This window comes from Poecilia reticulata, chromosome 9 (genome assembly GCF_904066995.2).
Source record: "Poecilia reticulata chromosome 9, P_reticulata-male-v2, whole genome shotgun sequence".
NCBI lineage: Eukaryota > Metazoa > Chordata > Actinopteri > Cyprinodontiformes > Poeciliidae > Poecilia > Poecilia reticulata.
In genome coordinates, this window is record NC_088838.1 from 16,392,662 (window position 1) to 16,415,953 (window position 23,292).

The following is a 23,292-nucleotide window of genomic DNA, read 5'->3' on the forward strand; positions in this document are numbered from 1 at the left end:
ATATATATATATATATATATATATATATGTGTGTGTGTATTCATTGAATGTTCTATAAATACTTAATGTTCTATGCTCTTCAAATCTGGTTAATCTTTGGTTTAATTCAAATAATTAGACAATCGGTTAGCACCAACAGCTATAAGAAAATCCACTCGGTATTTGTGCTGATCAAAAGGATGTCTTAACGAGCACGTCGGAACAGAGGGGGTTACTCTTTGCCACTAGCTATTGAAAACCATTGAAGCAAGAAGGAAATGATTGGGGATTTGTACGTTATTCAAACAACAAAAGAAGCTTTGAATGGTGCTGTCTCTAGTTTTAGTATGAGTGACAACTTGTGTGAGGGCAGCAGAGACACTACTCTACTTACAGATGCATCACAATGAATATCATTGAACAGTTAATTTATCAGAGATATTAAACTAGTATTACATAGACTGATTAAAGAGTCATATATTTCAAGGTACAGCTCTTGAAACCCAGGATTCAGTTTCTGTGGAAATTAAATAAATGAGATTGTTATAGAAAAGTGTTTTGCTATAGCTGTGTTATGACTAGGGAAATATCCAGTGGTCCAGCAGACAGTCACCATGGCCCTTCACACGGAAACCAAGGCTCATAAGCTTTTTACTAAAGAAGAAAAATGTTACAAGAGTCATTATTCAAGTATTGTTAAAGAAAGTTAATTAAAGAAAAAACTCATGGTAGAAAAAGGTCCACATACAATAGAGATAACAACAAGATTGTGAAACAAAGCACACTCAAGAGTTTTGGGGATATTCATGAGACAATACAGTGATATTCACATTATCTGCACAAAAAATGCTCATATTTAATATGCACCACTGTCTGTCTTATGAGCTACGAAATATGTTAATACACAGAATCTGATTCAGACAATAAGATGATAAGGATAGACCACTGTATAGACAACCAGCAGGAGGTAACAGAGGCAGAAACATCCAGTCCAACAAAAATTAGACATTTTAAAAGGGGAAAATTTTAACTCCAATATAAACCAATAACTGTGATAATTGGCCTATTATGAACTTCATAAAGGAACGGCTTGCATTTCTTATACTTTGTGGTCCTGTTGATAGACCTTAGGGTGTGAGCTGTCATTTTCAGTTTTCAAGAACTGTTTGTATGAGGCCAAGTTGTTTCAGACATTACACTGCAAGGTGGAGAGCGGCGATTCCTGAGCAGCCCAGCACGAGACAAAGACGGCTCTGTCTCATTGCAACTCCGTGGCAGGAAAAACAGGAAGGCTCCTGTCATTTCTCTGGATGATGGGAATTCTACAGGTGCACTCGATAAGTGAATGACGATGATAAGTAAGTGAATGGATGCTTAATTTGAGGCTGCCTCAGCTGTCGTTGCTTTTTCTCGAACATCATTAACCCCTCCAGCTGCATGATCACGTGTTCAGTTGAAGGATATAGATTGCCCTTGGAAAGACACCATTGGGGTTTAAAGGTTGTTTTCAAATGCCAAATTTGCTGAGAAGATATTTGTATATAACCGCTGAATACCACAATCCTAAAGTATTTTTTTTACATGACTTGCAATATAGAACATTGTAACTAGACTGCATAAAGGCTGTCCCCCTTTTTTACTATAACTATATGTGAAGATAGTACCACAACCTGCCACACCAGCTCCTCCAAGAATTCAAGCATGTTTCTTCTAGTCGATTTCACTGTGGCACACAAAAGTTATGTGAAATCAAACTATAAAGCAAAATTTAGAATAGAACCAACAAAATATTCAGTGGCCTCCACGTTGTCCACCCTTTGTCTCATCATCTTGTACTGCACTCATCTGTAAATTAACCTCTGACACAGCTCTCCACTTTCCTTTGTAAAATACCTAATTCATGCGGAGTGCAGAGGAGAGAGTGGAACATTCTTGTGGGGATTACAGCACCCGCAAGAACGTGTTGCAGGAGGATTAACCAGGCGGCCACCCGTGGATTTAAGCAGACAAAAAGGTATCATCAAAATGACAAAAGACTGCAAGAGGATCTAAAAGCCAAAGGCAGAATGGTGAGATAAAGAACCTGAAGGCTGGTGAATTGGGCCCCAATGTAAAGATGCAAGTACAGTAACTCAGCTACCAAAGCTGGTAGCTGAGTTAAAACACAAAGTGTGGAAATTAAGACAATGAGAAACAACATCCCCTCAGTCACTCCGTGGAGACAACCGGGTTGCTTTGGTCATAAATTTCCAGACAATAAAAGGGCTTATAAAAACAAGAAGAAAGATTTAAGTTCAAATTACCTTTGACAAAGTGCTAGTTTACAGTGTTTAAATGAAACATACTGCATTTATTCTTTTTTTAATAAATAAAAAAAAAAGAAAAGCAGGACAAAAAACCCAAAAAGAAGCATTTGTTTGTTAGTTTTCTGAACTTGATTCTTCATTCTTAAACAGCACAGAGCCTGAGTGGCAGCAATATTTTAGTAACAGGCAGCTAGCAAAACCAAAATCATGAAAAACTGCATACATCATTTGTTTCTAAATTACCTGCCATTTCCATTTCATTTGCAGCAATACAAACAGTTCCCAAAGACACTGCAGAGAATGTGAAGGGCCTGTGTTCACGTTCAGTCTGGAGGGTCAGAGAGAAGATGGTAACTTTAAATGTCTCATTTGATTTATTGATCAGAAAAAGCAACCAGAGTTTTAAGACTACAGGAAATCATCAGTTTAAAGAAACTAGATGTGCGACTAGCTCAGCTACTTTCACATTTGTGAATAAAAAAAATCTGGCACAGAAGAAGGGAGGATCTCTGGGAATCTATATCCTTGGCTAACACTGTTGTAGGTTGTGTGCTGTGCTATAAATTTGACATGTAATTAGGATAAATTATAGTGGTCTATCGTACATTTTGTCATGAAATCCCTTGTTATCCATTTAAAGAGGAAGAAAAATGCCATAAATAAAATTTGGTGTAGTAAAAGGCTGAAAGCTTTTGCATGGAGCTTAAAACTTATTGCTTTCACACTGCTCAGCTGAACTGGGCCACACCACACACACTGCTGCAATTGTCTGACTCATTTAATGGGCAGCCACAAGCAGATGTAATGAAGGATAAAAGTTATGAGTTTGCTAGAGTTGGAGAAAGTGCAACTAGAAATATTGAGAAGTATGGAGACTATTTTGCCAACAAAATGTTAGCGATTAATACAGTGGTTCTTAACCTTTTTTGAGGTACCAAACTCTCCAGTTGCATATGCGCATTCACCGAACCCTTCTTATTTCCCCCCCTCCCGCCGACACACAAAATACTTTGTGGTATTCTGATTTAGTAATGTAATTATATTAGCTGTGTAACCACCCCCACACCACTAGAGGCAGTACCAACCCCGAAAAGATGCGACTAAGGAGCAGATTTAGACTATAGAATCTGGTAAAAACTGTGAGTTTTGCTGAAGTAATTAAAGACAAAAGTTCAAATCCATGCTGAGAGTGGAACTCCTTCAATCAGTGCTCCTCCGCAGCACTGATTGGCTAAGCAATGTAACGTGATCCTCTGCAGCAAGTGATGGCAAAGCAGGGCGTCATCACGACTTTACACAAGTGTGTCTTTACCTCCGTGGCAGAGGCTCCGCCGAACCCCTGAGACCGACTCATCGAACCCCTGGGGTTCGATCGAACCCAGGTTAAGAACCACTGGATTAATATAACAGTTACAGTTGGCAAAATAATTATGGACTAGTTTAAGTTAGTGTTAAAAGAAAAGAAAAGGACTTTCTCTTTTTTCAACACGATAAACAATTTTAATGGAAAAACAATACTTTAATGAAGGACTACCACTACAATAATTCTTTTATTACCTGTAACTATACACTTAAAAGGATTGTGTTACTTTTTCAATGGAACTGAGTATTTTTACTTTCAAATGATCAGGAATTGAAAGATTTCCTGAGTTGTAGACAATTTCAGTTGGAGCATTTGCAATAAAACATCTTCTCTACATTTTTATGTCATCACGGTATTTTGATCGACACGATTGGCAAGAAAAGTAACTAAGCCAATTAAATAGTATTCACTGTAAATAAAACTCACCATGAATGTTATTGCTCTTCAGAGGAGTCTGTGTTAGGATTCTGAAGCAACCATCTCTTCTGTCTCTCTCTCTTCATCATCAGAAAAACTTTGATGGATAGGGATGCCTTGTGACACTAAACTACAACCTGGACACAGAAAGAGCTCATATGTACTCACAGATAACATTGAATTCCCAACTATAGTAGTAAAGAACTTTACATTCTAAAAAATGCAGTCCCTTCCAAAAGTTCAAGATACCTTTCTTACAAAAATGTTGAATGTCTTTTATGAAGATTTTATGTAATAGACCAAGATAAAGTAGTACATAGCTATAGAGTGGAGGCAAAATAGAGGCAAAGGTTTAATGGTTGAGTCTGAACAGAAAATTTCAAGTCTTGCCATAAACTCTCAATTTTAGGTTCGGACGTTGCCAGGGCCATTGCAACATCTGAACAGGCTGTTTCAGAACAGATTCAAAATTTCCATTTTAAATACATAGTTTGTATCTATAGCTGTATGTTTACGCCTGTGTGTGTCCTGATGGAAGTCAGAAGTCTTTTGAAGTCGGTAAAGCTACATTTCCAAAGCACTCCACATTGTGGTATCTAAAAACACAAAATTACTTCAACCTTAAAATATAAAATATAAATAAGTGATGCGTAAAGCAAAAGTATTACCCATGGTTTAAAATTGTTTCTGATTGGGGACTTGTGGCACATTTGTAACAGGTTCAGAATAGTTATCTTGTTAACCCTCGTCAACCTGGGACAACTTTGCAACCTTTATCATTAATAGAAATCTAACATTCCTCAGTGGTCGGGTCGCAATAGATTACATATGCAGAGACAAACACACCTGTTTGCCCTGTAACACTGCCACTAGCCTGTTCTCATTCAGAGATTGCCAGATTGAGAACCTGTTTTAGGAAAAAAAACAAAACAAAAAAACACTTGTTCTGTCCTAATTTAGAGATAAGAAAAAACTACTACAGCTGCCATCATTACAGTTAAATCAGTAAAAAATTGTTTTCTTTACAGTTCTACTCCTAAGAATCTCGGCCCGTCAGTAAGACTGCATTTCACCTTCTTCTCCATTCTCTCTCTATCTCTGTTATCTCTGAGGCTCCTCATATGAGTGATGCTTCCTGTGTTGTCACTATCAGAAGCTAAACCTGGAGGGAGTGAGTCAAAGAAAGCCACCCCCAGCTCTGCACAGCATGAAAACACAGCCTGGGGCCTAAAGGTCAACAGGGGCCAACATGTCAGAAGAGGGGGAAAAAAATCAGAGGCCACTAAAACATCAGGCTTCCCTGCTGTTGTGTGTCTGATCCAAGTGAAGCTTGGTGACAGCTAAATGGATGGGGATTCACATGGTGCAAAAAAATTCAATTAAATAACACTGTGGTAATTTTTCTTTACTTTTAACATCTTGTGCTACGAATCAATGGCTTTGTTGGGAAGATTTGAAAATACGTTTGACCTTTTGTTTTCTTTTGAAAGTTAGATAAATGTTGTACTTTTCACATCTTTGTGTAGATTGCCATGAATCAATGGCTTGGTTGGGAAGATTTAAAAAACCATTTGATCTTTTCTTTATTTGTAAGTTAGACCAGTATAAACATAACAATGTAAGAAAAGAAGCATTAAAGAAAGACAAGTGCTCAAAGGTCTTGCTGACAAGCTGCAAATCCAGCAAATTGACTTTAAACTCCTCCAGGGCTCTGAACAACCAAGTGTGTGAATAAATGCCTGGGAGGAAGACGCGCGCGCATGTGTGTATGTGTGTGTTTTTCTGTGACAGAGAAAGTGGAGAGCCAAAGAACACAGCTTGCTGAAGTCACAACACGTGTTGTAATGTTAATTTCTCTTTGAGTAGCCAGAGTTTGGCTCATATTACGAATGAAGCTATAGAGAAAGTGGAAGCACAGGACACCAGCAGGCTGCAGAACTGCAGCAGGAAGGCAGATGGGGGGCTTATGACGTCACATGGCTACCCTGCATGATCCAGAGAGGGGAAGACCACCTCACGGCTGGCCGTGTTGAAGCAATCATGGCAGACTTACTCACAAGTATTTCCCAGAACTAAGCTACCTGGGGGTATATTCTCCACTTTCAAGTTTCTGCTCAAACTCTCTGCTTGAATATTAAATTACCTTTAACTGCTCAGTTTATTGGACAGTAAAATCTGCAGAGGGAGAGCTAAGTTTTAAGAGTTTCACTAAGAGCTGTCGTCATTACTATATCACATGAGAGAGGATATTGGTAATAGGAGTAAGCTTGACTAGTTCCGAATTTTTGTTCTCTCTGTCCTTTCATGGTACCTTGCATAAGTATTCACTCTCTACTTTGTCACATTGCAGCAAACATAAGTGTATTTTGAAGTGATTTGGTTTATTAGAAAAACACAAAGTAGCTCTTAATTATGAGGTGGAATAAAAAGATAGTGTATGACTAAGATATTTTGTCTACAGCTCTTTCAGAGTTATCTGGAGCCAGTTGATTCTTAGGTTTTCTATTTTCAGTTGATTGAATAGACGTTCAAAACCTTGAAATTACGTTTTATAGCCTGAACCTTCTTTAAACTTCTAAATCTTTATTCATGACCTATTTTCTGTGTTCCTTGATCTTTGTGGTGGATTTTTTTTCACTAGTGCTCTTCAAGAAATGTTTGAAGCCTTCACATGCTTATGTTATACTCTGTTTACTATGTAACTTCTGAAGATATTTGGTTGCACTATATTGTATTTAAAGGTAAAACAGTAAAGTGGGATCACTAAAAATGAACCCCACAATTGTCAGGGTCTGTCATTTATATTTAGATAAAATGTGATAACTTTAATGCATCGTTTTTCAAAAAACCAACAGACCTTTCATGAGGATAGTCGACTCCTGAGAGGGATGTCCGCCGTCTTCACTTTGAGAGGCCTCACTGTCACTGAGTGAAATTTAGAAAAGAGCTTAGTTTAATGTACAAGGTTAAAAAGAAAAAGAATGAGATGATATATCTTAGTTAAAATAAGCCTGTTAGTATGCCAAAACAATACACAAACATATAGCAAAATAAGACATTGGGAAAAAGTAGTAGGATGTCAAATTTGTGGGTTCATTGTTATCAGAAAAATAGCAACTTTTTCAAAATAAACCTTTGTCTTCTTTCTTCCTCTTTTTGCTGCTCGTCAGCGTGGCTGAGCAGTCGGACGGTCTCTTGCAGTCCTCTGATCTTCGCTTTCTTCTCATTTAACACCATGACAAAACGCGAATACATTTCCTTTTCCAACATCTCCTTATCCTTAACCTGCTGCTCCAACCTGTTGGGACAAACACACAGTATCTAAATGTGAAAGCGAACACACAAACAACTAAAATGTGTTTTAACTTATTTGACAGTTAGGATGGTGTTTACAGGGACATCAATTTTACAGAATACCGTAACTGATCTAAAATGGGAGACTACATTTGTACTGTGCACAAAGAGAAAAACAATTAACTTCCGTCTTTTTCCCAATGTATGGAAACAAGGTGTGAAGCTTCTCTATGACGTGTCACAGAGCTCAAAGCATTAACCAAATGTTAGAAAAACCAACACATGGTACGAAGAAAGTGCACACTTTTCAAACTTTAGGACTGTGCACAGAAATAAGAAAAAAAATTGTCTTCGGAAGATTCTGTAACTATATGAATGTAACTACAAATGTGCAAAATTCCACAACAAATTTCATACAGTATTGATGGAAAAAGCATGAATCCAAGGACATACAGAAACTTTTACATGTCTAACAGTTCCCAATCTTCCAGCAAAATTCGTCCAGTAAACGGACTTAAAAGTTTACTGCAGCACTTTGTGACATTTCAGGTCAAAAGCAATGATAAAAAAATAATGGATAATATATAAAAAATATTTACATACTTTTCCTTTTTTAAGAGTGTGTCAATCACAGGGAGCATTTGGTTTTTTACGCTTGGATTTTCAATTTTGACTTCATGTTTGTTTAATCAATAACCGTGTAAAATCAGATGTGTGATATTAAAGACTTGAGGAAAGATTTGGGGGGTTTTTATTTTAAAAAAAACCAATGGATATGAATAAATGCTAACATAACTTTAAAAAATGTCATCAGCAAATATACTTAACGCCAGATCAAGTTTTCATTATTTTCCCAGACTTTTTCCCTTGAACGTCTTACTCTTTCAGTATACGCTGGTGATCCTGTCTCAGTGTGCAGTTCTCCTCCAACAGTCTTGAGTTTTCTGTCTCCAGATCTGCTCTGTGCTGCAGAGACTTCCCGATCATCTCCCGGATGAGCTCCACAGAGTCTGGCGCTGGCTGAAGCTCCACGGAGCCCAAATGTATCTAGAACACCCAGACAAAAAAGAAAGAAGTGTATTAAAAGGCGACGAAAAGTAAGGAAGAACAATTGCATCAGGTTCTTTTTGTGTTTTTGTACTAAAACAGCAGAAAATGAAGATTTTTCTGCTGGTTCACTGGCTTTATTATTTATGGGTGACCAAATGGCCCAGCAGTAAAGAATGACCTTAATTATCAAGCCCTCTTCCTTTGCATTGACAGATTTATTGCCTAACACGTCCATCCCTTTGAGCAAGGCCAACTGACAACTCAAGATGGATCGTGGTCTAAATAACCGCATTGACACTCAAACACAAGTGGATTCTTGTAGTGAAGCTGGAAAAAATCCTGAAGAAAGTCCACTTGGCACTGCAGTCTTGACAGTGACACATAAAATTGTTAACTGGCCTCATCTAGCTTCCAAAAATCAGCTACCAGTGAAAAATGAGTAAGCATTTGCACCTTTCTGTCATCATGAGAAGTTCTGCTGGTGCAACAAACATTGCATACAATTTTCTCTGAAGTGGGAGACTGTTTGAGAATGAAGTGTTTTCTTATGTCTGGGGAAAAAAAGACGGATGACTTATTGATTCACCAATAAAACTATGCAAGTGAGACATTTCCTCTGTCTTATTTCTTTTCAGTAGCTCTTTAGAATTAAACACATCCTTCTGACGCAAGAAAATAATCCACGTTTGGTTTTCTTTTTGGCATGAAATCACTGAGAAAGAACTTAGAAGCAAATGCTGCACACAAAAAGATTTAGAGTTCTCCACCAATTTGATGTAGAATGCCAATTTTATCACTGACAGCAGCTCTTCATATTTCGTTGGCACCCTGGTCATAGCTGCATTTTCACTCACTCACACAGACACACACAGGCACACACGCAAACACACACACACATACACTAGCACGCATGCAGACATACACACACAGAACATTGTACACTGAAAAACCAGAAGGCAATACAGTGCTAAATCTTTAACTGTACAGAAGTCGAAGAAACACTGTAATAAAGTCGCCATCTTCAAAATAGCTGTCATTTTTGACCTGGATTGATGCATTTCTTGCAGACCACACAGCTGTTTTACCCTCTTTTGACTAACTTGAATGTGTCATTTAACAACTGAGTTCACCCTGTCCTCAGATATTTTCTTTTTCCTGTACATATTATCTTGCATTCTAGTACATTTCAGCTTCAAAGTTTGCTTCAAGTAATCTTTTTTTTTCTGACTGAGCAAGTTTACCAGTACTAAATAACCAATCATCCATTCATTCTCTATAGCCACTTGAACGATCCCAGTGCACTGGAGACCTTGTCCAGTGACCATTGGACGACATGTGGACAACACCCATTAAACTTAGTCTATCACAGAGACTCCCTGCATATGAACACTCATCTAAGAGCAGCTTAGAGGAGCCGATAATAATTATGTTTTAAACAGCGGGAGAATGCTGGAGTACCCAGAGAGCAGTCGGCTTTTTTCCAATGCCTATTGTTGATTTCTAAAATGTGCAACAATTTGGAAGAAAAGTTCAAACCAAGAGTTATCTAAAAACTACTCGGAGTTTCTGTTGTCCCCCCCCCCCCAGGTTTTATTCTTTGCTTCTCTGCAGAAATGAGCATTTTTGAGAAAGTAGATTTCACTTGGCCACTATGGCTGTGCATTGACAACTCCCTGCAGCTTGTGACTTGACAAGCTTGATAGGATGAGCACAGGAAGAGGACCACCCAGAATTTATGGAGGATGATCCTAAGAACTAAGGCATGTTCAGTAACATTAAGTTGTCTCAGATGGCCGGAGCAGTGTTCTCTCATGGAAGGACTTAGTGTGACTTGAAGCTTAATGAGTCATCAGCATGTTGATGTAGCTGTGATCCGGTAGATGGGTGGCAAGATTGTTTAGTTTGGCAAGTTTGGGAGAGACACCCACTAAGAGCAGACAAAGGTTGTTATATCAAGTTTCAGTACTATTCAGGTGATTATGTTTAATTCCAAGACGTATGAATTTGTAGACTGGGAGAGGATACATTTTACCATCTGTTTGCAAAAGATAGGAGGCTACCAATTTGTGAAGGTTAGTGGAAGCTTTGATCTTCCTCTAACCTCCAATCCATCTTCTCTTCAACCCCGTCTTATACTTCTTGCTATCTGGATCTAAATCTCTCCAATGCTCTCCACCTAAGAAAGGTCATATGACAATAAATCAACCACATATGAATGTTAGGAAAGAAGTGAACTCTGACATGCTGAGCACACCAATATTTCCACACTTCAAAGGGCAATCTAATACCCATCATTTGCAGTGCAATTTTTAATCCAAACTAATGCCTGGAACTTTGTAAATCTTTACTCTGCATACTGACAGAGTTTAGGCATATAAATCTTCTACAAGCAACACTCAACCAGCTGAATGGACCAGAAACAGACATCTGAACCTCTGCTAGGTCAGACTCTTGTTTACTGAATGAGCATTAGACTAACCTCAGCTGTTGTTTATTTATTCTGCTCCTGCTGACTTTTAAACACCAACGGTTGCACGTTTCTCCATGCTTAAACTTCTGGGTTTTCTAAGAAGATCTACAGCTGTAAACACAAGCACTTAACATCACCAAGGGTTTACTCTTATAGCACAGAAAGAGGAAGACATATGCTAAACAATCTCTAAATACTCAAATCTATTCAAACAGTTTGCTTGTAATGCTTGTAATTACTGAAACTTTGTAATTAATGCATTTTGAAGAAGCCAAGGTAAACGTATATTTTACTTAGGCTCCTTTAAAAGTAAGGAGTGGAATATTCTGTCAACTTTTCCTGTCTCAATTTGTTTCTCCTGACACAGAAAGTTAAAGGTCACATGGCATGTTGTTGCCAACTTCTGCCAAGATGTGGGAGGTCAGACTCTTTGTCTGTGATGGAAAACCCACTGTCACATTCTTTTTCTCAACTGAAACAACAATGAAGCAAAGATATTGTCGACAGTAAGCATTTCTGCCTCCAAAACCTTCATAAAAATCTAACAAAAAACACTGAGTGTTCCAAGCTTTGACACAAAGACATAAGAAATTAATGGCAGCATTGTCACTTAGTAATAAAACTTAAATGCTTTTCACACTTTTTGTGTCTGAGATACCGTACGATTATATTTTCGTAGCATAGCATAATTTAGGAGAATGTGTTAAAATCAAAAAGTCTGGTTTCTCAAATCTACAGTGTGGTTCAGAGTGTGTGGTCTGGAAATTTGTTTGTGTGTGTCTGTCTCAGTCAGACCGTAAGGTCAGATGTTGACATGGCTGTGCAGCACAACTGTTCTGGTGAAAATGTAACATGCCGTGAGTACGGAAAACTAGGGGTTTCTTATCGATACTGCTAAAAAACTTAAATCAACATTTAGTGTTACTGTTTTCAAAATGATATCTTCCTGTAATCAAAAGCACTTCTGTGGCATCACTCCGTCATCTCGCCTTAAACCTTTTGGCTTTCAAATAATGTCAGCGTAGACCATTGATTATATTGAATGATTTCTATGAGTTAACCAAAAAAAAAAAAAACAAAAGTTGGCCTAAATGTTTGCATACAGACTGATTGAAACTTGTACAATATCAGAGCCACAGTCATTTGTAAAACTCTGTGTGGAACTTAAAACTACCGCTGCACATTGCCCTGAGCATGTCTTACAGTGAAATATGGTGGTGGCTACAGCATGTTGTGGGGTTGCTGTTTAGCAAGGACACAAAAACTGTTCAGGGTTAATGGTTAGTTGGATAGAGCCAAATGTAGAGAAAGAGAACTGGTATACAAAAAAAGACCGCAGGGGAGATTCATCTTTCAGCAGGACAATAGCCCTAAACATAAAACAAGAATTATAATTTTATCATGTATTATAATTGCACAAAATACAGACATAAATCCAATTGAGATTGAAAATATGTGGTTAAAACAATTATTATATGTTTTCAAAACAATCTGTCTGAGCTTAAGTTTTTTTTTTTTTGAAAGAACAGACAATAAATTCAGAGGTTATATTTGCTGGGGGAGACATACCCCCAAAAAATTGAAAAAGGGGATTTATCACATCCTCAGGGCTGAACACAAATGCACTTTTTGTTTTAAATCATTTTTAAAACTATGTTAAGCTATTTCAAAGCATAAACATTGTTGTAGTTTGAGAAAGCACATTGTCAAACATATATCTTATACATAGTTTCAGTCTTTAAATAGCTATTGTGTCTACTAAACAGGAAAAGTGAGTGGGTGACATGGAGCTTCTCATGACGATAAGACAGTATTCAAGGTTTGGCTCGGCTACTTGGTACGGGAAATGTGGGCAAAGAAGTTGAAATCAGCTTGTCTTCTCAGTGCCCTGATCTACTGTGAGGGGGCGTGGCGCCAGACAAAGAGCAGGAAGTGAGGGGCGACAATCAGTCCAGTCCTGATAATACAAACTTTCACAGAAACAGCAAAACCAGCTACCAGACAGGACTTTCTCAAGAGCAGGTAGTAGGGCAAAATACTTCCTTCAATGAGGTGTCTGACTTTAAAGATGTTGGTTACCGACTCTTTTTTTGTTTTGTTTTTGCTCGTGCTTAGATGAGAGTTCATTCAAATTAAAAAATGTAATCCCAATAAAATTGGTTTCGGCTGAGAGTATTAAAAGGAATCCAAAGCTAAGTTGCATCACTTACACATCGCCCTATCGACTCCGGTGACGTGCCATTGGAAAAGGAGACCCAGGTCCGTTTACAGGTGCCACAGTTACTAACTGCATCCAACTGTAATACCTAAAATAAAATAATAATTTCTGCTGGGCTTTCTTCAGGCTGAAAAACAGCATTGTTTAACACGTATTCATTTCCAGCTGCTATTTTTATTTAATATTATATATTTATTTATTTAGTTATATGTTATATTTAATCAGTGAATAAATATATTGCAATAAATGCAATGTAAGATTGGATTTATATCTTATAAAAATATATAATCAGCTCCTCCAGAGGAATCCCAAGGTCTTCCAGCAGCCAGCCAAGAAATAAATTTGTTATCTCTTTATGCTCATGACTTATTTCCATTTGTGTCCAGATGCTGTAACAGTAACTCAAACCATTATGAACACCGGGTTAATATTGTGAAGGTTGCACTTTTAGCCTCATCAATACGCCTATTCAGAGATGCACAATAAAGATCTGCAGATTCCCTAGCGGTTTCTGGGGGATGGGATTGTTTGAACCCTGTGGGCTGTAGGGTGGGGTCCTTTTGGATTGGGGTTTGCTTACCACAGATGTTATCAGACCACATTAGATTTGTATCTGATGAGTTTGGAGACCAGCTGCAGATTTAAAGCTTTGTTGTATTATTTGAACTATTACAATAAGTTTTGCATGTCATTGTTCTGCAAGAGGATTGCCTGCAAGTGAAGGGGCAAGCTGATGGCATGTTTCGATGTATCACAAGCCTGACACATCAATTTGAATACCCAGTGGAGGTATTTCCTAATAAAACACTGAGATTGTTTTAAGGAGAAGGAGAGCAATGTAACTGACTGTACCAATTAATGTTGTGGCTGAGATGTATATTTGACTTAGTCACACTTTTGATTCCTTGATTTCCTTTTCTGTCATTGCACTAAAACAGCTGAGCAAGCTTCTAAATTAAGGCCTTAGATCATGACTAATTTTAATGCCATTATTATTCCCTGTCATAAAATCAAATTACAAAAATGCTAGACCCATCAAGGCTGAATTTATTTCAGTCTCATTTATTTGATTAATCAGATCAGGTCAGCTATAATTTAATATTCAACATCAAATTCTATACTCAGCTTTGGAATGAATATGTTTCTTCCCTGGCACATCAAGTTTCAAAATCTTTATTTGAAGCAGACGTCAACATGTTTCTCTTACGGTGCTGCCCACACAGCTAAATTTTGTGAATCCAAGACATGCTATTGCTGCAGCGTCACTTTATTTTATATTAAGATTTCAGTCATTGTATCATCCAAACTAATTCAGATGGTTCAGATTTTCTTCGCTATTGCTCATCATGTAACACACCCCCATCCATATGAGAAAAATCACAAACACATTAACCGAAGAAGAAAAGGTCACTAATCAGCCGATGTGTAAGACAGGACAGCCCTGTTCGTAAATCAAGGTTTTATGGTCTGTACTGTGTTCCTAACCTTCTGGCCCTCTTTCTGTGATCATCTTCTTTTGAGCAGTGCCCACAGACCATTACTGACCTGCTCCCTAAAGGCAAAAGCACCCCAGGGTTAGAAGAATGACATGAAAATCAACAGAGAGAATCCAGAGCTGCTCTTCATCAAACATGTCAGTTGCAGTGAGTAATCCTCCAGGGCCGTAGAAAAGGGGTTAGCTTATGCTTTTTGAACATTTTCCGGATTTAACAGAGACTGTTGGAAATATTTTACGCTACCACTTTTTCTTAATGTAGCTATCTCATTATGTTTCTATTAATGGCAAGACAGATGTTATTTGTAAAGTTACAGTTTGTGACTTTTTTTGTCAGTTTCCTGTGGGCAGCAAAACCTTTATAACTCCACTATAATGTTGGGAGGCAATAAACCTTATCTTTAAAACAGCCCCCACCGTAAAAGAAAAAAAAAAAGCTTCCTTTCTATTTTTGTTATTTGTCATTAGAGGCATTTATCCTCAGGGAACGGTGATAACAGTACATAATGTTATGGCATTCAAAAGCACTGACACATTTTCCCATGTAATCCAAAGCACTCAAAATCAGGACCAACAAGTCAGGCAGCAGTGGAGCGTTTCGTAATATAAACCAGCTGAGTGACCTGTCAGTCAATGAAAGTTATTTTTTTAATAATAAATACATTTTCTTAAATTAAAGATTAGATGTTATTCCTTATTTATAAAATAAGCTTGTTTCCCGTCAGCATAAAACAAATTGAAGTATTTATTTTAATTTTAACCAGGGGTGCCATTAATTGTGGAGGGAAGGGGATTTTTTTCAATCAACTTAATGAGTAAGACTACGTTCGCACTGCAAGTCTTCATGCTTAATTTGCAGAGATCTGATCCATGGCAGAGGAAGTAATGGACCATGTTGTCGTTAAGGAAGTAACTGTTTGTGCAGTATGTTTCTCTCTGTGAGCACAGACTCTGAAGTGCATGTGAGCAAAGTGATTAGCTCCACTAAGAGTGTCTCCTCCAACACAAATTTGCAAGTATGTCACCTTTTAATAATTTGTCTGATTTGTATTGTTAGGTCGGTCAAAACAAACAAAAAAAAGTCAGATCTGGGCAACATTTGTTTGCAGAATGTGCATAGTTTATGCTCCATTAATAAAGGTCGAGCTGAATTCAACTATTGTTTCTGGTGAAATGGCTTGTAAAGTAAATAAAAATATTTTATTTCTTGCCTTTTTTGGCACAGTTAATTATGTTAATTAGTCATCATTGCAAGTAAAAAAAATGCTAATGAATTCTGGGAGAATGTTTTGGAAACAAATAAATACTGAAAGACATTCTCACCAAAATGTTGTTGCAGATCTTCTGATATGAAAGAAGATTGTGATTCGAAGAGAGGCAAAAAGAATATTCCTCTTTCCCATTTCGTTTTCCTCCCACTCTTTCTTCACCTTTTGTTAGAGCTTGAAGAAGATCTTCAACATATTTCTCCCTTATGACTCCCATCTCATTGGCTTCTCTTGTCACCTCGTCCTCTGAAACTGAGAAGCAATCACAAGTCAGACAATTACACTCTTGAAATGCTTTTTTTTTAACTTTTATTATTATTAGTATTATTTATTATTTCATAAATGCATGAAATTGAAGCATGGAAGTTGGAGTTCACAGAAGATTGCAAGAAAAACTGTAAACATTAATTAAGCAGTAACAAGAGTGTATGTGAAAGCAGGTTTTAAAGGAAGCATGCAGAGAAACCCAGGGGGATGTCATCAGTTGTTGCACAGCTGCTAATGCTGGCTTGAAGGTCCCAATTAACACATCAAACACAGAAACATTGACAACCCAGGAGCCCACACATAGCTCCTGCAATTCTATCTCTACCTGTCAGCTCTGCAGATGGACAGAAAAAAAACAACTATGGAGTAGTTATGTTCCAGGTGTCCTTTAAGAGAACACATAGTCTCATACACACATAACCACAGACCCACACAGATATGTCGTTGCGTGTGTACACACATTCACATTAGCGTTGGCTTGTATTGACAAAGACAACCCTTGTAGAGTTTAATATAGTTTCTACACCTGTAAGCTGCACAGTATAGGAGTAAAGAAGAATAATGAAACAAGGTCCCCGCTGTCCCTCAGGTTAAGCAATCAGAACAGTCATGACATTATGAGATGGGGTCAACCAGGTGCTGCCTGGTGAATGGTACACCTGCTGACAAAGTCATTTTCTATCACTGACTCGTTGGAGTATCTTTTTGTTAATAATCCAGATACAGTTTTCAAATATAAAGTCCTTACCTTCTCCGATCCACACTGAGCTTCCGTCAGTGAGAGCTAGTGTGAATCCAGCACCCAGGTCCACAGCCCAGTCAACTCTTAGGAAGTAGGGGACGCCTGGATTCAGAGTAATCTGCTGTACCGTGCCACTCATGTCTCCTATAACCTTAATGCCTGCAGAATATCAAAAACAGGGATTTACAAATCCTAAACAAAACTCCATGCATTCATCTTCTGTTTTCCACTTATCAGAGATCAGAAAATTCAGGTATTCCACCCAGCAACATTCTCCAACTCCTTCTGGGGAATGCAAAGATGTTTCCAGGCTACAACAAAATTCTAAGTGCCTCCAGGAGGTACTTGGTCTTCCTCAGGGCTCCCGTTCAGTGAATGTCCCCAAAGGGTATCCTAATCAAATGCCAGAATTACTTAGACCAGCTCCTTCTGATGATGGAGAGAAGATGCTATACTTGAAGTTCTGCCCAAATGGTTGAGTTCTTCATCCTCATTTCGCTACTTGTGTCTGGAGTCTTGTTCCTCATGGCCAGAGCTGAGAGTCATACCACAGACTCAGCAATACATTTAAAGTTTAGCTTTTTGCCTTAGTTCCTTTTTTACTACGACAGACCAGAGCTGCACCCATGTTATGGCATTCAAAGTCCCCATCCATTCAGCAGCACTTCATCCTACCATCACCAGTGAAAAAGACACCAGCATACTTTAACTCTTCCACCTAAGTCAGAGACTGACCACAGTCTGAAGAGAGCAATCAACCTATTTCCGGTTGAGAACTATGGCCTCAGACTGCAATGCCTCAATGACCTTGATGAATTGCAGATCACAATAACAGACAAAACCTTTCCCAGACTAAGCAGACCAGGGGATCCCCCAAGAGCCTGGACTGTCGGGGGTGGGAGGGAGCGTTGTGGGTGAGAGCCTGGTGGTCGACCGTTTGCTTCAGGCTCGACCAGAAATGCCTAACCAAACGGGAATAGAAATTCCAGTTTGGTAAAATGCAGGCGGGGAGACCGAGGTGCATGTGAATGTTAATTTCTGGTGGCATACACCGAGTTTTGGTGGAAGCATAAAGCCATGTTTCTATGTAAAACTGCATTATTCTAAATGTATAAAACAACAGCTCCCTTTCATGTGGTCAGCTTACTTTGTTGGCCTTTTAAAGGAGATCCTAGGATCTAATTTGAAAAAAAAAAACAAAAAAAAAAAACCTAAGAACGTTGTAGGGTTATCAATCTACCAGATGCATCAATGTACTTCATTGTTTTACTTCTTGGCTTTGGTGAGCAAGGCTCCTTGTGTGTGTCTTCGGTGGGGGTATTTCTGAGTCAGTAGGACCACACGGATATTAACAGGTTTTGGCAGATTTTTTTTCTTTCTTTCTTTTTTTTTTGTGGGAACGTGTGTTGCTTATTATCAGCAAGATAACCACATGTGGTTAAAAGGAAAATACAAGACTATTAAATCTCAGGTAGCTACTTGAGTGCATTCAGAGTATTAATTTATTACAGTATATATGCAAACACTTCTAACATTTCACCGCCACTCATCTAAGCGGCATCTCATGGACTCCCAAAAACATGTGGACATGTCAACTTAAGAGTATGATCAGCTATTGTAAGCTTCCTGAGCTAGAAATACTCAGTGAAAACATTGACAGATTTAAAGATCATAAAAAGTCCTAATTATATTTTGGTTTTGGAAAGTTTATTTATAATTTTGCTTGTTTTGTAATTTTGTGAAAAGCTTAGATTATGCATCCAAAGTTATGTCAGACTATTACGAGGAAGTTCAAACCAGTGGGACCCACTCATGCTAAAGAGCTTCCTGCTGTGAAACTGAATTGTTATTTGCCAGTGCCACGGTGATAAACAGTCTGAGCCACATAACCCTCTGGCTAATGTCTTTGCTGCCTGACTCATGGCTGTAGTTAAAGTGAGGGCTCCAGCTAGAAACAGCTGTTTCTCTACAGCCAAGACCTAAACTGTTCACAGGGTTACAATATAGTCTGAGGCTATCTAGTTGTCAAGATGCACATGTTGTGCTCTGTTCGAACCTTTTGAGAAACTTTTACTTGATTGTTAATAGTCAATCCTAAACATGTAATTATAAGTTCCACAAGTAGTGAGTGGTGATTTAGACAGCTTCCCTTCTTAAACACAGGGCAAAGAGTGTGGAGAAACAAGGACAATGCAAATCAAATTAGCAGTTAAGAAAGCTGAACAATTTTGGGGGAGAAAAGTCAATGATTGGCCACGTTGAATCATGCAATGACATGATGAGCTATTTACTGCTAAGTAGTTACTGCAAGCTATTGTTAGCCAAGCTTCATGTATATGATTTAATCAAATATGTGTCCATAAAGTTAATACAGATAGACGATATAGATTAGAATGTAAAAACACCAAGTATAACGTTGTAAACATCTACCTATTTCCACACAGTTGTGCTGTGACATCATCAAAAAGGTGGCACCGTGTTACATTTTAAAAAATGTAAGCCTTTTTTGACTCGATTGAAATTGGAGGCAAAATTAATACGTCAACTAAGTGACTTTGTTTCTGAAATCACCCCTGAGTCAATACATGCTGACAACTGCAGCTGCCCAGAAAAACCAAGCAAGAGCTCCAGTTTCAAAGTCAATGTCATTCAAAGTGATGTAATCTGAAAAGATAACATAAAAGTACCTATGTATCTCCTACACACACACCCCCGTACACCCCTACACACACACACACAAACACCAAAACTTGATTACATGTAAAAATGTAACACGGAACAGATTAAGGATGACCCTTTGTGCTTTAAGAAGGGGCGTAGCTGAACGAATGACGTTGCTAAAGGCATCAACTTTAACCCCATAAAGTAAACCCAGCTACTCATTAGTTACTGTAACATCTGTTGTGAGGGAGCGACGACCCTGTGCTAATGACAGAAGGACACTTCCATTAAACAACCAGCTCTGTCTGTCTGTCTGTCTGTCTGTCTGTCTGTCTGTCTGTCTGTCTGTCTGTCTGTCTGTCTGTCTGTCAGTCTGTCAGTCAGGGATGGATAGTTGTGCAAAACCATCAAAGCCAATTCTTCAGTCTTACTGTTGGCATCTGTTCAGATACAAGACCTTCTGATACAAACTTTGAAGCAAATAAACATTCAACAAAAGAACACCATGACAGGTAACTTTTATCTTAGTATTTCCTATACATTACCTTTCTGACACTGAATAAGGGTTTCTGAACCCTTATTCAGAAACTTTATGGTATTATTTTTTAATGTCTTAATTTGATGTTGATCTACAGTCAACTGGTTGCATAAGCTAATCATTTAAGTGATTAGTGCTTATATACATAAAATCTTTTGATTTTTATATGCAACTAAATCAAGAAATCTGAAGCACTACTGTTTGCCATATTTCTTTTTTTTTTTTTTAACCAGACAAGGCTAATACTGTTCCATATCTGGGAACAGTATTAGCCTAAAGTGAAAGAGTTCAAGTATTTTGGTGTCTTGTTCATGAGTGACAGCAGATGTAGCAGCAGACAGGTAGACAAACTAGAGTTTTGTCTGTGTTAACAAGAGTGATACTTAATGAATCTTGATATTCCAACTGATGTCTTTGACCAAGGTTTTTTAAAAATTGAGGGATTGGTCCAAAAACTGCAATCGGTGCACCACTAATAGCAGGTCATTTTGATCAACAACAAAACTAGTAACTTACCAAAAAAAGCCAATACAATTTACTTCACAATTAAATAAACTACCAGCTTTCTTTGGCATGAAGCTATCAAAAGTCAGCCATTTAGACCTGTTCTCCTCTCAACCATTACTTTGATCTCAGAAATGTTTCCTGCTTTTGCCATCCTGATAGAAGCAATCTCAGTCTGGACTGTTTAGACACATGGTTCCAAGTTAGCTTCATTCTACAAATTACCATCGGGCCAGGGGTGTTCGCTGTGTGTGATCAAACTTAGCATGCACTGCACATAGTGGTACTACGTTGAACCTTGATTTGACAACAGCGCAAGGACCTAAAGCAGTCAGCATACTGTAAATTATAAAACCGAAAGGCATTATGAAGAATGTGGGCCTGTTTAGGTTTGAATCCCACCAGTGAAATATCTAAAATATTATTTATGTGTGGTTTACAGTGTGACAGATTTCCTTGCGCGCGAAGCGCACTCTAGGAGTGTCTGGGAAGGAAACGTCAATTGGGATTTACAAAACATGGTCTAAATGCAATCAAGATGGCATGTGGTTTGTTCAAGGGAGGAGACTTCATTGCGAAAATGTTAAATGAAAAGTGAACCACAAAACCCTAACTTTACGTCATCATGAGACAATAGCATAGAAAACTTTATAAGTGCAAAATATTATGGTTAATTTAAGTTTTACTTGGATATTAAAGTGAAAAAAAATTAATCTGAATCTGGAAGATATTGGACTGTATTGGAAATAAATGGATTAAATAGATAAGAATTGTAACTGTTAAGTATACAAAATGTTTAACAAAAAGAGTCAACAAAATTTTATTATTCCAATCAACTCACAAATACAGTTTTAAAAATCTACTTTATTCTTTGCTAAGAAGGATTAAATAAGTGATAGAGCAGCTACCAAAATGGTTCACAAAATGTTAAATGGAAACATAGATGACCAAACAAACAATAAACTCAGGGCTCAGGAACTGGCGTACAATTGTATTCACATGCCTTGAACTATTTCCCAATTTCTCACATTCAACTACAAACTACAATATATTTTACTATGTAATGTATTTCAATATGAATGTGTAATTAAATTTCATTTTGATTGTGCAAAGGTGGATTTTTCATTATATAAAGAATAGAGGTGTGCCGATCGATCGGTCACCGATCATAATCGGGCTGATTTTTGTGAAAAAGTGCATGATCGATGATCGGCGATCATTGGCTCTTGTTGCCGATACAGATCACCTGCATCTCATTTCGCAGCCTGCCTGTGCAGCTGGTTTCCTCTTTCCTTCACAGTGCGCAAACGTGCAGCAACAAATCCTAAGCGATGTTGAACTATAACGCACTGAGTGAATGGGGAAGTTTGCGTGTTGCGGCAGAAAATTGAAGCAGGTCAAAATGCATCAACACAGCTAAGCTAATACAACATAAAAACAATGGCATACTTGACGGAGTTTGGCTACATCGAGGCTCACTGCAGTAAAAAAAAAGACATGGAGAATCAGATAGCAGGTAAAGCAGCGCACAGCTACAAACACTCACCCGGATTAGCATGACGGTCAGAAAGCTAAACAAATAACCCGCAAAATTATTTAAGTCTTCGAGCTGAGATGCAAGACGCTGGTTCTGCTGTCGCTGTTGAACTGCTACGCGCTACAGGTAGTAATATTTCACAGACGGAGCGCCACTTCTGCTCCACCTGGTAGTGACTCTCACAGCGAACCTCTGTTTAAAGCTGCAGCATCTAACCTAAAAAAATAAATTTTACATACGTATTAAAACTTTCGCTGTCCTAACATGAGACAGATAATTTCTAAAAAAATAATCGATCTCCTCCCTGCTCTGCATAATTACTCCGCTCAGTCAGAAACAGCCACCCAGAACTAGCAGTAATCAGCTAGCCGCCATGCTATCAGGAAGTTTTCATTCAGTAACTCTGGATTGTTTATTGTAATGGAATCTGTATTTGCCTTTGAATGTTAAGTTTTATACTTGAATTTTTTTGGCAATGTTGAGAGGTTTTATTTTGGCTCTTTGCATTATTTAGCCTCTTCAGAGCCTTCATATGTTATCAGTCTGTTAAAGATAGTATTACTGATAGCAGTACAATTTGCACAATGCCTGTTTAGTTTAGTTTTCTTCTTGGAAAAAAAGTTTTTGTCTAAATTAAGGTGAATTCATGGTTCCTTTTTCCACATAATGTAACCGGTAGTGTTTATGATAAAAAAAATAATAATAATAATTATGTGATCGGTATCAGCGATCAGCCCTCATGGGTGATCGGTATCGGCAGGAAAAAACCTGATCGGCACATCTCTAATAAAGAACATTACAGATAACCCTCCATCCTCTTTATGACATTTGCACGCAACAATAGGATGTCTTCAATCTGAGCATTATTCAGAACCCTTGCTGCTACAGGAGATCCTTCTTGCCCACAAACATGAAATCTACAAGAGCTATATCTGATGTCTTTAAATAAACTTGTATGAATTATATTGATATTCAATTCCATCCATCCATTATGTGTACACCCTTGTCCCTTAATGGGGTCGGGAGGGTTGCTGGTGAGAGCATCCAGGCGAGAGGCGGGGTACCCCCTGAACAGGTCGCAGGTTTGTCGCAGGGTAACACAGAGACAGACAGGACACACAGCCATGCACACACACTCTCACACCTAGGGAGAATTTGGAGAAGCCAATTAACCTGACAGTAA

At 38.1% G+C, this 23,292-nt stretch overlaps 2 protein-coding genes across 3 annotated transcripts in view; one reads left to right on the top strand and one right to left on the bottom strand.

The window, feature by feature from the left end:
• The window catches only part of LOC103470437 (DNA repair protein XRCC4), a 24,476-nt gene continuing 1,184 nt past the window's right edge, over positions 1-23,292 (bottom strand). For both annotated transcript variants that reach the window (XM_008418877.3, XM_081610624.1), the window contains exons 2-8: positions 16,876-17,028; positions 15,916-16,112; positions 8,240-8,406; positions 7,199-7,363; positions 6,923-6,990; positions 4,075-4,202; positions 1-2,613 (exon numbers count right to left, since the gene is read on the bottom strand). In XM_008418877.3, coding sequence (XP_008417099.2) covers positions 4,108-4,202; positions 6,923-6,990; positions 7,199-7,363; positions 8,240-8,406; positions 15,916-16,112; positions 16,876-17,008 — 825 coding nt within the window. In that variant the 5' untranslated portion in view covers positions 17,009-17,028 and the 3' untranslated portion in view covers positions 1-2,613; positions 4,075-4,107. The remainder of the gene's footprint in view (positions 2,614-4,074; positions 4,203-6,922; positions 6,991-7,198; positions 7,364-8,239; positions 8,407-15,915; positions 16,113-16,875; positions 17,029-23,292) is intronic.
• The window catches only part of LOC145552788 (uncharacterized), a 176,204-nt gene continuing 172,678 nt past the window's right edge, over positions 19,767-23,292 (top strand). Inside the window, exon 1 of the mRNA XM_081610625.1 lies at positions 19,767-19,770. The gene's annotated coding sequence lies outside the window, so the exon portion shown is untranslated. The remainder of the gene's footprint in view (positions 19,771-23,292) is intronic.